The sequence below is a fragment of the Salmo salar genome, chromosome 24 (genome assembly GCF_965601325.2).
Source record: "Salmo salar chromosome 24, fSalSal1, whole genome shotgun sequence".
Lineage (NCBI taxonomy): Eukaryota > Metazoa > Chordata > Actinopteri > Salmoniformes > Salmonidae > Salmo > Salmo salar.
The window spans coordinates 9,215,239-9,227,574 of record NC_138314.1 but is presented as its reverse complement, the minus strand read 5'-3'; the positions used below and the strand labels follow the sequence as shown (position 1 = coordinate 9,227,574).

General features: G+C 42.9%; 2 protein-coding genes across 4 annotated transcripts in view; one reads left to right on the top strand and one right to left on the bottom strand.

The window, feature by feature from the left end:
- Positions 1-6,184, bottom strand: part of ndufaf2 (NADH:ubiquinone oxidoreductase complex assembly factor 2) — a 37,415-nt gene extending 31,231 nt beyond the window's left edge. Inside the window, exon 1 of the mRNA XM_014171060.3 lies at positions 5,962-6,184. Within this exon, the coding sequence (XP_014026535.2) occupies positions 5,962-6,076 (115 nt within the window). The 5' untranslated portion in view covers positions 6,077-6,184. The remainder of the gene's footprint in view (positions 1-5,961) is intronic.
- A 100-nt stretch (positions 6,185-6,284) lies between these two features.
- The window catches only part of LOC106585161 (very long chain fatty acid elongase 7), a 40,929-nt gene continuing 34,877 nt past the window's right edge, over positions 6,285-12,336 (top strand). The window contains exons 1-5 of one of the 3 annotated variants that reach the window (XM_014171064.3): positions 6,285-6,737; positions 9,921-10,034; positions 10,903-10,984; positions 11,375-11,469; positions 12,101-12,169. In XM_014171064.3, the coding sequence (XP_014026539.2) occupies positions 12,150-12,169 (20 nt within the window). In that variant the 5' untranslated portion in view covers positions 6,285-6,737; positions 9,921-10,034; positions 10,903-10,984; positions 11,375-11,469; positions 12,101-12,149. The remainder of the gene's footprint in view (positions 6,738-9,920; positions 10,035-10,902; positions 10,985-11,374; positions 11,470-12,100; positions 12,170-12,336) is intronic. The other 2 variants (XM_014171063.3, XM_014171065.3) reach the window with 2 other exon arrangements.

Below are 12,336 nucleotides of genomic sequence, written 5' to 3'. Positions count from 1 at the left end.
CGGTAGTTTGAAGGCCCGTATGGCAGAAAGAGTATCTGGTTACCATGGAGACGGCCTGATTCACTAACTAAACCTCCTTAATGAGATAGAAATTCTCTCTCACAAAATGAAAGCTATTTTGCTACAATCAAGACTGGATAACCAAATTGCTTCAGAAGATGAATCAGATTTATTGCGGTTAATTTTTTCCCAACTTGTTAATATTTCTTTCAAGTACGTCAAGCTCTTACAGAGTACATGTAGCCAGCTAGCTTTGTAGCCATGGATTGTGCACCTTCCATTGTTTAGCTAAGTACCTAGCTGGTTGATGTTTTCCTTTTGTAACCAGTGCTGATGAAAGTAACAGTCACCTCCACAAAAGCTGTTGACATTGATATCCATACTGAATGAAGGGAAATTGACCTTAAAATGTTTTGTGCAACTGACTTAAAAAGTTAAGGAAATTAAGGAAAAAGGTAAGTGGAAAATTTACTTCAGGTGTTTTATGCAACCGGCCCATGATCCTTTATTGATGTTACTTGTTGAATCCACTTCAAAAAAATCAGTGTAGATGAAGGGGAAGAGACTGGTTAAAGAAGGATTTTTAAGCCTTGAGACATGGATTATGTATGTGTGCCATTCAGCTGGTGAATGGGCAAGACAAAAGATTTAAGTGCCTTTGAACAGGGTATGGTAGTAGTTGCTAGGCGCACCAAAGCTTCTGGGTTCTTCACGCTCAACAGTTTCCCGTACAGTAGAGAACAAACTAGAGATGGTGGGTGTTGAAATCTTCTTTCTTGTGCTTTTTGAGGTGGAATGACACATTATTAAATCTAAACCTGTTCCAATAAAATAACACTTAAGGCCTGGCTAATGTGTGTCCATAGGAGGATAACATTGCTAGCTGCTAGATGAACTTGGCATGATGATGGGTAAACAACCTTCATTGAAAGCCCAAGCATGGCAACGCTGCCATTCAATGAAGACGATTTAATACCCCAGGCAGCTTTGGTCATAGGCCTCCATGACAAACCCAGTGCTGGCGTTGAAGAGAGGCCTACAGCTTCCTTCATCTCCCCCTGGGGACAGCTTGTGGCTGAGTAAACAGCCATTTGGACCCCAGTCGCTCTCGGCTGTGACTTCGTTCATGGAATATATGCAGCCTGAATTAACGCTCTGATGACACACAGCCATCTGTTGTTGTGTTAAGTGTGCTAAGGCATGAAGTGTTGAGAATTCACTAGCTCGTTCTCTTTAGGTTTGCAAACGCGCGCGCGCACACACACACACACACACACAACCTCCCCTCCCACACTAGACAACCTGAAAAGGCAGAACCAACCGAAAGCCTTTCAGTTTTCACTTCATGGAACAGAGCCTCAGAATCAAATAAATAATAGACAAAAGGGAGAGGATAGTAACAGGAGGACAAGTCAATGCCTCTTTTCTCTCACACAGTGTGGTGCACCTCTGAAGCCCCAGATTCCTCCTCGCACAGTGCACGGACCAATAGATTAAAACTGCATAGCATACAGCGCTAAGTGAATAGCACTAAAAATACATCCTTTTCACTGCCACATGAAAGGGGGCTGCCTTTCCCCTGTCCACTATTGAGCAGCCACTGATTCCAAGACAAAGGCTACACCTCCTCAAAGAGGCAAGGGGGGAAAAAAATAGCAATCATAAAGGCAATTATTTTCCAATCCGCCTGCAGCGGGCGATAATGTCAGCTCTCCTCTCCGCTCTCCCTAAATAAGAGGGGATGGGCGTCAGTGCTGCAGCCCGGCTGCCATTAAGACAAATGGGCCAATCTCCAGAATGCCTTGCTTTCTTCCAGTCAGTGTGATAGGGCGTCCCTGCAGTGAGGTTGCGCCAGTCTGGGTACATACAGTATAGAGAGACAGAAAGACAGAGGAGCACAGAAAGGGATAGGCTTATGCTCTGTGTTCATACGGACAGAGGCATCGTAGCCTGGTAGCCAGATCTAGGCCGAATTTGCCTTCAGCCAACTCCTTTGTTGTTGTCATGTTTGGAAACAGATCTGGCTAACCAATAACCACCAGGCAGCCCAGGCTAGGGACATGGAGTTAGGCCTACTTTTCATTTCTATGGCAGAGGCATAGATAGTCTGTTCTGTGTACTCGTTCCATTTATCAGATAGCCAGTCAGAAATGCTAAACGAGAAACAAAGCCAAAAGGAGTTAGCTAAAGCTAGAATGGACTGGCAACCAGGCTAAAAGAGGCTCTGTGTACATTTACAAGGGTACTGTAGTATGTTGCTGGGCCCTTCACATAACACAACCACTCTGATATTCTACACAGCTCTGGACAGGCATCAAAAAGAGCTGGAGTACAGAGAGAGAGAAAGAGAGAGAGCGAGAGCGAGAGAGAGAGAAAAAATAAAGTGATAGAGGGGAAAAAGAGAAGGGAGAGGATAGAGATAGCTTGAACAAAATAACACTGGAATATTTTTCCCTCTGCTTTTTCACAATTCTGTCCTGGGAAACCGAACCGAATATTATATTACTTACGCCCCAGTTTCATACAGCCCAACAGATTGAGAGGGATAGAAAACAGGAGCACTAAAGTACAAAAAATAAATAAATCAAAGGAGGACATGAATAGGGCCAGGTGAATAGATTGAGCAGATAGTTGAGAGAAAGAGAGTTACCTATGAATTTACTAAAGAGAGGGGGAGGGAGAGAGAAATAGTTTCCTCCTCCATCCTGCGTTGCTGTTGTAAAGAGCCTGCAGTCTGTCTGTGCAGTTTAAGATTTCAAAAAAGAGCAAGACGTATGAACTTAATAATATATCCCCTTTATTTCTACAAGGTTGGAGTGAGCGAAAGAAAGAGGAGAGATCGCGTGCGTCAGTGGCGTAGCGCAGTTTCGCAGGGGCCCCGCTCAGTTTTGCAGGGGCCCCGCGCAAGGTAATATGTAATACAAATCTCCAAACTTCTTTTTGCTTTGTTTTATAGCACTACTAAATGCTCTAATTTCGTTAGCATTATGACCCGTTTCCCTAGATTTAGAACATAAAACACTTCTAAAGCAAACATTATCCCTTAGGTCTTGCACGGCAAATACCTCAATTGTTTAAGCATGTGTTGCGGAACAGTGATGAAAATATTTTTTGGCAGAATATTGAGAAAAAAAAGAGAGAAAAAAAAGTTTAAGGGGCGTTAGCAATCAGTGACGGAGTTGACAAGCCACGGACTGAGTTGACAACAGATACTCAAAACAGACATTTGTGTCTTTAAAAATAGAAAGTTCAATACAAACATGCGCAAAATATGGAAAATTCTTCATTTGAAAATCCCCAATAAAACAACCATTCTTGCAGATTTGTCCGCACTCTGACGGAGTTGAGTTGACATTACACAACATTTCAAAAGGTGATTTCTTTTTTTTCCTTTCTTCTTCATTCACACAGTAGCAATTTAGTTTTCCTCAGTTGCTTTATGACTTTAAAACCTAGTTAAAATGTCACATATTTGAACCAAAAAGCATATTCTATTTTAATCTATCAGGCAAAAGGAGTTGACAGTTTATAGTTGTGACTATGGTGATTCCGATATTGTTCATTTAAATCTATCAAAAGTAGAGAACTTTACAGACCGTGAGTATTCTCGTTGCACTGCATGTAATGAGGACATGGGGTGGGAGGGTGTAAAGCGTGTCGGGGCTACGGGGTTGTGTGCTACACCAATGGTGTGTGTGTGTGTGTGTGTGTGTGTGTGTGTGTGTGTGGGTAGTAGCTGAAGACAGTGCAAAGCTCTGGCCTCCCTGTGGTGTGGAAGAGTGAGTGGAGAATCAACCATTATGACCCGTGTCATTACACAGCCAATATGTGATGACATAAGTGTGCATGTACTTGATGCCTAGGCTATTCATGCACCAGAGGTCCCATTGGGAAATCACCGTAGGCCTAATGACTGAATAACAAAAGAGGTCTCTCCCTGTGCTCTACGATGTTTGAATACCCAGCCACCTACATGCTTTGAAATAATTTACGGATATCTTCAAGTTAATAAATAAAACGAGGTGGGCAAAGGTCTAGCAAACAAACACGACGACAACAACAAGGCAACAGTAAACATGTCATCCCCCACAAACGACGCAGTTAGTGAGTGAATGGGTGCCAGGCCAATATCTCCTCGCGAAATCCTACACCACGAGAGGGAGATCATCTTGGTAAATGAATAAAGCTAACATGGGTTTACGGATTGAAATGCAGACCTAGTTAAACCATTTCAACAGGACGTGTGTGGGCGGACTGGAGCTCTCACTACATCGAGTCGCTGTCAGTCGATACTGTAAAATGTGGGCCTTCCCTGTGGCTCAGTTGGTAGAGCATGGTGTTTGCAACGCCAGCATGGTGTGTGCAACGCCAGGGTTGTGGGTTTGTTTCCCACGGGGGGCCAGTACAAAGAAAAATGTTTAAAAAAATGCATGGAATGAAATGTATGCAGTCACTACTGTAAGTCGCTCTGGATAAGAGCGTCTGCTAAATGACTAAAATGTAAATGTAAAACCCTTACCGTGTACCTGTGTTTGTCCTGTGTAAAGTCTTTGTTTGCTGATATCCACACCAACTGTTTCCTAGTTTCTATTGCTTTAAAATGGCAACTCAGCGCGAATGCCCCAATTTAATCTCAGATTATGTAGGGTAATCTACGTTTTAGAGCCATTGAAACTAAGAAAAGGTTGGTGGTTGTATTCAAAAGTATGGATTTCAGCAAACAAAGACAGGCCCGACTTTACATAGGACAAACATGTAAGCGTTTAAGATTTTACAGGTATCAATTGACAGCGACTCAATGTAGTCGGAGCTCCAATCCACCCACACTAGTCAACGCTCAACTCCCTTGTACATTGAGATTTCTCAGCAAAGATCAGGTCCCCCCCATCCATACTAACCGGATTCATTATGATCTAAAAGGCTATACTGATCCTAAATCTCCTCTCTCCTGGATAGTATTGACACGTGAAAGGACTGGGTGAATTTCAATCACATTGTTTTGCATTTTTCAAACTAGATGCTGAGACAACACACACTCCTTACGTTATAAATTGAAGAAGGATGCATCTCTGCTACAATGTCAAGTCATTGATGAAGGAAAGGGGACGAGGTAAGGAAGCTAATTCAGTCTACAGAACAGCATGAATGTCCTCGACCTTGCCTACTAAGGACCTTGCTACCTGAGGGACAACAGTGCCTAGTCACCACGGCTAAGTCTGCTGACTCACATCTGAGGCTTGGCTTATATATTAAGCTACATACACACTATCTTTCTCAGCTGAGAAATCTGACCTCGTTCTACATCCTCATAAGAAGGTTGAATGGAAAGTGTGTGAAGAGTAGAGGGAGATTAATTTATTGTAATTATGTGACAGGGTTGCAGTGCCATATTTTGATGGGATGTTTTAACAGAGATGGGCTTCACTGAGCTTTGACGTGTCAAATGTGTTTCAATTAACACACAAGGAAGAGGAGTGTATGGAATTTATTGAAGAAACTGATGTGATTTGTTTGGGATATATCAAAACAGATACACGTACTCCATCTAGTGGTCATATATTACATGAAACAAAAAGCGACAGCCAAGATCTCAATAACATGTTGCAAAGAGATCAGAATTCAATGCCACTAATGTAATAATCTCGATTAAAATGTGTAGGAAGATTTGGTCACAGTTTGAGCAAGCTATAATTGTACATATTGAAACGAATATTTGCTAGCTAACATAGCTACTGTTACATTTGATTACTTTGTAGCCTATACCATTTACTGTAACGTTAGCTAGCCATCTAAACGTGTAGCTTCTAGTTAAAGTAGATGGCTAATAAAACTGGAGAATTCCAGAAGACAGCTAACGTTACGTGTAGCTAGTTATGTAGCTAGGACAACAATAACGTTACAGAGGTGGCTGTCTAGGTCAAAGTTTCTAGGGATGAGGTAGCTAAAGCGTTAACAACTTACCCGTCCAAGTTTTTTGCTCGGGCTGCCAGTAGTATTTATTTCCGAAATGGTCGGTGCCCACATGTTCTTTTATCACCCCAAAGCTCCGGCGTAATAGACCCCCGATCCTGCTCATATTGAGAAAATATGATCTAGCTATCGGGCTCGTATTTTTCACCACACAACCTCACCTCTCAACGCATGTTCAATTGGATTTATTGTTTATGCAATCTCCCGTATCTAAAAACAGACAACAGTAAGATATGTTTTAATTGGATGACAGAATCAGAGGAACCAATCAGTACACTTGTTATACCAGCGAGGGCTCAAAAATCCTGACGTAACAACATGGCCGCGTACACCCCTTGTTGGCTGGAGCTATACTAGCTTGCTAAATGAGTTTAAATAAGACAGAGCGTGAAATTTGACTGATTCAAATTATTTATATTGACTTTTATAAATCCAGATCACAGAGATTTATTTACACAAAAAACGTTTGCAAAACTGGCTTAGTAGCTAACGTTAACGATATTGAATTTGTACATGGTTAGCCAAGCTAATTATGCTATGCTAGCTTTAGAACAACCATAACAAACAGTCATGCTAGCTAGCTAAATTATTTAAATATACATATATTGAGGGAAGTTGTTTGGGTTTCTAACAGCAAGACAGGCTGGACTTGACGACACACTTTGCCTGAGACGGGCAGGGTCAACAGTGAGGAGGAAAGTTGGCCAAATCATCATCCCATCTGGGAACACTATTCTATTGTTTCTCTGATGGATTCACTTTTATACGTGAGTTTGAAGGATGCTTGTTTCCTGATGTGTAAAATCAAATCAATGTTTATTTGTATCATGAAATATGAAATCTCTCTTCACTCTGTCATTGGTAGTAGGTCTGACAATATGGCAATTGAGAACATTATTTTGTTATAATTACCATATAGCCTAGGCCTATAACGTAATGCATGCTTCCCTCAAAACCTGATTTCAACATAACTTGATACATGAGCAAGCAACCTACAACTCAACATGGACATGTGTTGCCTAGGTAGCACATATTTAGAGTCCTCCTGGTGCTGTTGGAAGCTAACCCTCTCCTCTTGGCTGTTCTGTAGCATGCTATCTAGAGGGGCAGATGGAGTGGTTGTGGTGATTTGACCTGGAGAACAAAAGCAGGAAACCACAGTACACCTGTAAAGCAGTGTGCATGGTACGCACACCCGATGGCACCCACTAGATGGCAGCATCACTATAACTGTGTACTTCACTAAATATTGGTGGACAGGAGTGGGTGTGAGAGAGAGGGTATGTGCTATTGTGCTTCATCGAAAGCACTTATCTGCCAATGAGTGTGCAAGCAGTAGTGTGTGTATTTTACAGTGCATGTCAGAGCAAAAACCAAGCCATGAGGTTGAAGGATTTGCCCATAGAGCTTTGAGACAGGATTGTGTCAAGGCACAGATCTGGGAAAGGGTACCACAAAATGTATGCAACATTGAAGGTCCCCAAGAACACAGTGGCCTCCATCATTCTTAAACGGAAGAAGTTTGGAACCACCAAGACTCTTCCTAGATTTGGCCGCCAGGCCAAACTGAGCAATCGGGGGAGAAGGGACCTCATACTGGGGCGAAGGTTCACCTCCAACAGGACAACGACCCTAAGCACATAGCCAAGACAACACAGGAGTGGCTTTGGGACAAGTCTCTGAATGTCCTTGATAAGGCCCAGCCAGAGCCCAGACTTGAACCCAGTCAAACATCTCTGGAGAGACCTGAAAATAGCTGCGCAGTGACGCTCCCCATCCAACCTGGCAGAGCTTGAGAGGACCTGCAGAGAAAAATGGGAGAAACTCCCCAAATACAGGTGTGCCAAGCTTGTAGCTTCATACCCAAGAAGACTCGAGGATGTAATCACTGCCAAAGGTGCTTCAACAAAGTACTGAGTCTGAATACTTATTTTTTTATTATCAATTTGTTAAACATTCTAAAAACCTGTTTTTGCTTTGTCATTATGGGGTATTGTGTGTAGATTGATGAGGGGAAAAAACTATTGAATCCATTTATAATAAAGCTATAACGTAACAAATTTGGCATGACAAAATCTGAATACTTTCGGAATGCATTGTAAGTGGATTATACAGAAATGTGACACAATATTTCTTACAAGAACATGCAGTCAATCTCTCCTCTACTTTGAGTCAAGAGAGACTGTCATACAGTACCAGTCAAAAGTTTGGACACACCTACACATTCAAGGGTTTTTCTTTATTTTTACTATTTTCTACATTGTAGAATAATAGTGAAGACATCAAAACTATGAAATAACACATATGGAGTCATGTAGTAACCAAATAAGTGTCAAACAAATGAAAATATATTTTATATTTAACATTCTTCAAAGGAGCCACCCTTTGCCTTGACAGCTTTGCACACTCTTGGCATTCTCTCAACCAGCTTCATGAGGTAGTCACCTGGAATGCATTTCAATTAACAGGTGTGCCTTGTTAATTTGTGGAATTTCTTTCCTTAATGCGTTTGAGCCAATCAGTTGTGTTATGACAAGGTAGGGGTTGTATACAGAAGATAGCCCTATTTGGTAAAAGACCAAGTCCAGCTCAAATAAGCAAAGAGAAACGACAGTCCATTATTACTTTAAGACATGAAGGTCAGTCAATGCGGAAAATTTCAAGAACTTTTAAAGTTTCTTCAAGTGCAGTCGCAAAAACCATCAAGCGCTATGATGAATCTGGCTGTCATGAGGACCGCCACAGGAAAGGAAGTCCCAGAGTTACCTCTGCTGCAGATGATAAGTTCATTAGAGTTAACTGTATCTCAGATTGCAGCCCAAATAAATGTTTCACAGGGTTCAAGTAACAGACATCTCAAAATCAACTGTTCAGAGGAGACTGTGTGAATCAGGCCTTAATGGTCAAATTGCTGCAAAGAAACCACTACCAAAGGACACCAAAAAGAAGAGACTTGCTTGGGTCAAGAAACACGAGCAATGGACATTAGACCGGTGGAAATCTGTTCTTTGGTCTGATGAGTCCAAATTTGAGATTTTTGGTTCCAACCACTGTGTATTTGTGAGATGTAGAGTAGGTGAATGGATGATCGCCGCATGTGTGGTTCCCACCGTGAAGCATGGAGGAGGTGGTGTGATTGTGTGGGGGTGCTTTTCTGGTGACACTGTCAGTGATTTATTTAGAATTCAAAGGCACACTTAACCAGCATGGCTAACACAGCATTCTGCAGCGATACGCCATCCCATATGGTTTGCGCTTAGTGGGACTATCATTTGTTTTTCAACAGGACAATGACCCAAAGCACACCTCCAGGCTGTGTAGGGGCTATTTGACGAAGGAGAGTGATGGAGTGCTGCATCAGATGACCTGGCACAATCACCCGACCTCAACCCAATTGAGATGATTTGGGATGAGTTGGACCGCAGAGTGAAGGAAAAGGAGCCAGCAAGTGCTCAGCATATGTGGGAACTCCTTCAAGACTGTTGGAAAAGCATTCCTCATGAAGCTAGTTAAGAGTGTGCAAAGCTGTTCATAGTTTGTCTTCACTATTATTCTACAATGTAAAAAAATTTAAAAATAAAGAAAAACCCTTGAATGAGTAGGTGTGTCCAAACTTTTGACTGGTACTGTACATACTGTTGACATTAGCCCAATGTGTACATTGAAGGGCAAGACTGCTGCTCAGCACTTGACCATATCACTGGGCAATAGTCAAGATTAGATCAAACTAGAGCCTGTGATGTTACAAATGCGGTGTGAGAGAGAGAGTGAGAGAGAGAGTGTGAGAGAGAGTGTGAGCGAGTGTGTGAGTGAGAGCGAGTGTGTGTGAGAGAGAGAGAGCGAGTGTGTGAGAGAGAGCGAGTGTGAGACTATGGGTGTGTGTGAGAGTGTGAGAGACAGTGAGTGTGTGTGAGAGAGGCTCTGATGGTCACTGGGAGTGTGTGTTGCAGGTCCAGTCGGTATGTCCACAGGTTCAGTGTGCAGTGGTACCCGTACGACACGGGCATAATTGTGTCCAGCTCCTTCGACAAAACCATGAAGGCCTGGGACACAGACACTAAAAGGTATACCTACATACTCTTTCTCTTCCGTTGTTTTTCTCTCACATACATCCTTTGTCTGTCACTTTCTTTCTCTCTCGCTCTCTAGCACACTCCGTCTCTATCTCTGCCTCATATGGTGCGCTCTATGCTGAGCTAGAGTTACACTGCTTCCATGGTTACCGCAAAGGGTCAGCTAAAGGACAGTAAAACATACACACACACACACACAGGCACGCACATGCGTGCACACAGGAATTCAGATCCAGGAATCAGTATCCAGTACCTGCACCACACTTAAGCAGATAAGAAGTGCCTTGTATAATAGAAAAGGTCTAGCTAGCTACAGTATGTATGCGTGGGTTAGCTATGTCCTCGATAAGCATCAGCATTGTATGTCATTTATATTAAACTGACATTTTCTGAGCCCATGAATGGTTAAGAGATAAGTGTATGTGACAGTGTGTTGAGACAGAGCCCCCTCTGTGTGTACCCATTGGGTCAGCCCTTGCTAGTACTGGCACACAGTGGCAGCCAAGGCACCAGAGAGGGCACTTGTGTTTGCAGATGGATTTGCATTGTAACTGTCGCTCTGCTGCCTTCCTCCAGCCTCTTAGTCCCCTGCCGTGCTCTGTTCTCCCACACTGCCATGTCCTTCTCTGCTCTCCTCCATTCCCCTCCATTCCTCCCCTCCATCTCTCTCCCAGTCTCACAGCCACATTCTTCATTTCTGTCTCCTGGTCCCATTGTGTCAGTCACGGCAGTGCTCTTTCCTGTCATGCTGGCCGGCTGACCGAACAGTATTGTTGTCTCTCTACAGCACATAGATATCAGGTTTATGTTCAGGTTGAACTGAAGCTGATAGTTCCTTCTCCTTCCTGTGTGTCTGTAGCCCAATGAAGTGTTCCAGTTTGAAGGGAACGTCTACTGCCACCACATGTCCCCCATCTCTAGGAAACACAGCCTCATTGCAGGTGTGTGTGTGTTGCTGCGTTTACGCAGCCCAATTCTGATTTTTTCCCCCCCAATTATTAGTCTTTTGACCAATCAGACCAATAATAGCAAGTTTGTGCGCTTAAAACATTATTTACTCTCTATAATAATCAGTTATTACATTTGTAAAGCTATTTTCATTATACAGAATAATCTCAAAGTGCATAAAATAAAAACCTATTAGGAAAAAAAAGAATGGACACAACTAGACAGGCCAACTGACACAAAGAACACAGCTGACGCTACAAGGGAACAGTCTGTCTTACTGATATAATCTAAGAAGGAACATTGGCTCTACTCTCCAGGCAGTCCATTCTGTAAACCTGTCAACAAGGTATTCATTTGCCCCTTTTGCTATACTTATTCCACAGTATACCTCTGTTCTGATGCAAGGCCTGCAGCAATGATCCTCTCCACGGATTGTGAAAGCTGTTAGCATGACGGCTGATTGTGAAACAGCGGTGTGGTGGGTTAACAAAGTGTATGCCCCTTGGGGTCTCAGGAGTTGGAAATGACTCCAGAACAGTTTAGATAGACATGATAGGAATCCAGGCGGTGCCCCCCCTGCTGACAGAGCAGGACAGACTGGTTGTACATACCTGCCAAATCACTTGTTTAACACCCACACTGCTCTCTTTCTTCATCGCTCTCTCAATGCATTTCAAAGGGTCTCTCGCTCTCTCTCTTTCTGTGCGTGTGTTTTTCTCTGACTTTCTCAATGTTGCTGTCTCTCCCTTTGTCCGCCCACCCCCCTGGTGCTACTCAGACCAAAATTATAATTTCATTTCTGCCGGGTTTGAAAATAATTGACTCAAACCTGGTTATCTTGTGTCTATCTCTGTCAATTATCTTGCTCCCTGACTGCTCACACCCTCTGTGTGAATAATGATCTGTGTTGTGAGCTCATGTATATCAATGGCTGGTATAAGTGCTCTCATATATAGCTACACTCCTGTCTCATCTGAGAGAACCAGGGCCTCCAGTTTCTCCTCTCGGTTACAAAGCATTTATACACAAAGTGAAAGTAAAGATGTTTTTCCTTTGTCTTAGTCATGTATGTAACCTCTCAATGAATCCCTTGATCTGTGTGTTCTCAGTGGGTACCAAAGACCAGAAACTACCGCTCTGTGATCTGAAGTCTGGCTCATGCATCTAGGTTCTGCAGGGTGAGTGCGCCGTACGCACACACGCACTCATGCACACACACCTCAGGTCACAGAGGTCCTATCTGTCCGGTGGTCGCCAAGATATGAGCACATTTTAGCTACAGCCAGGTAGGCCAATTAACACCACAGCTGGAGAGATACAACAACAACCACCGTGTCATGCCTTT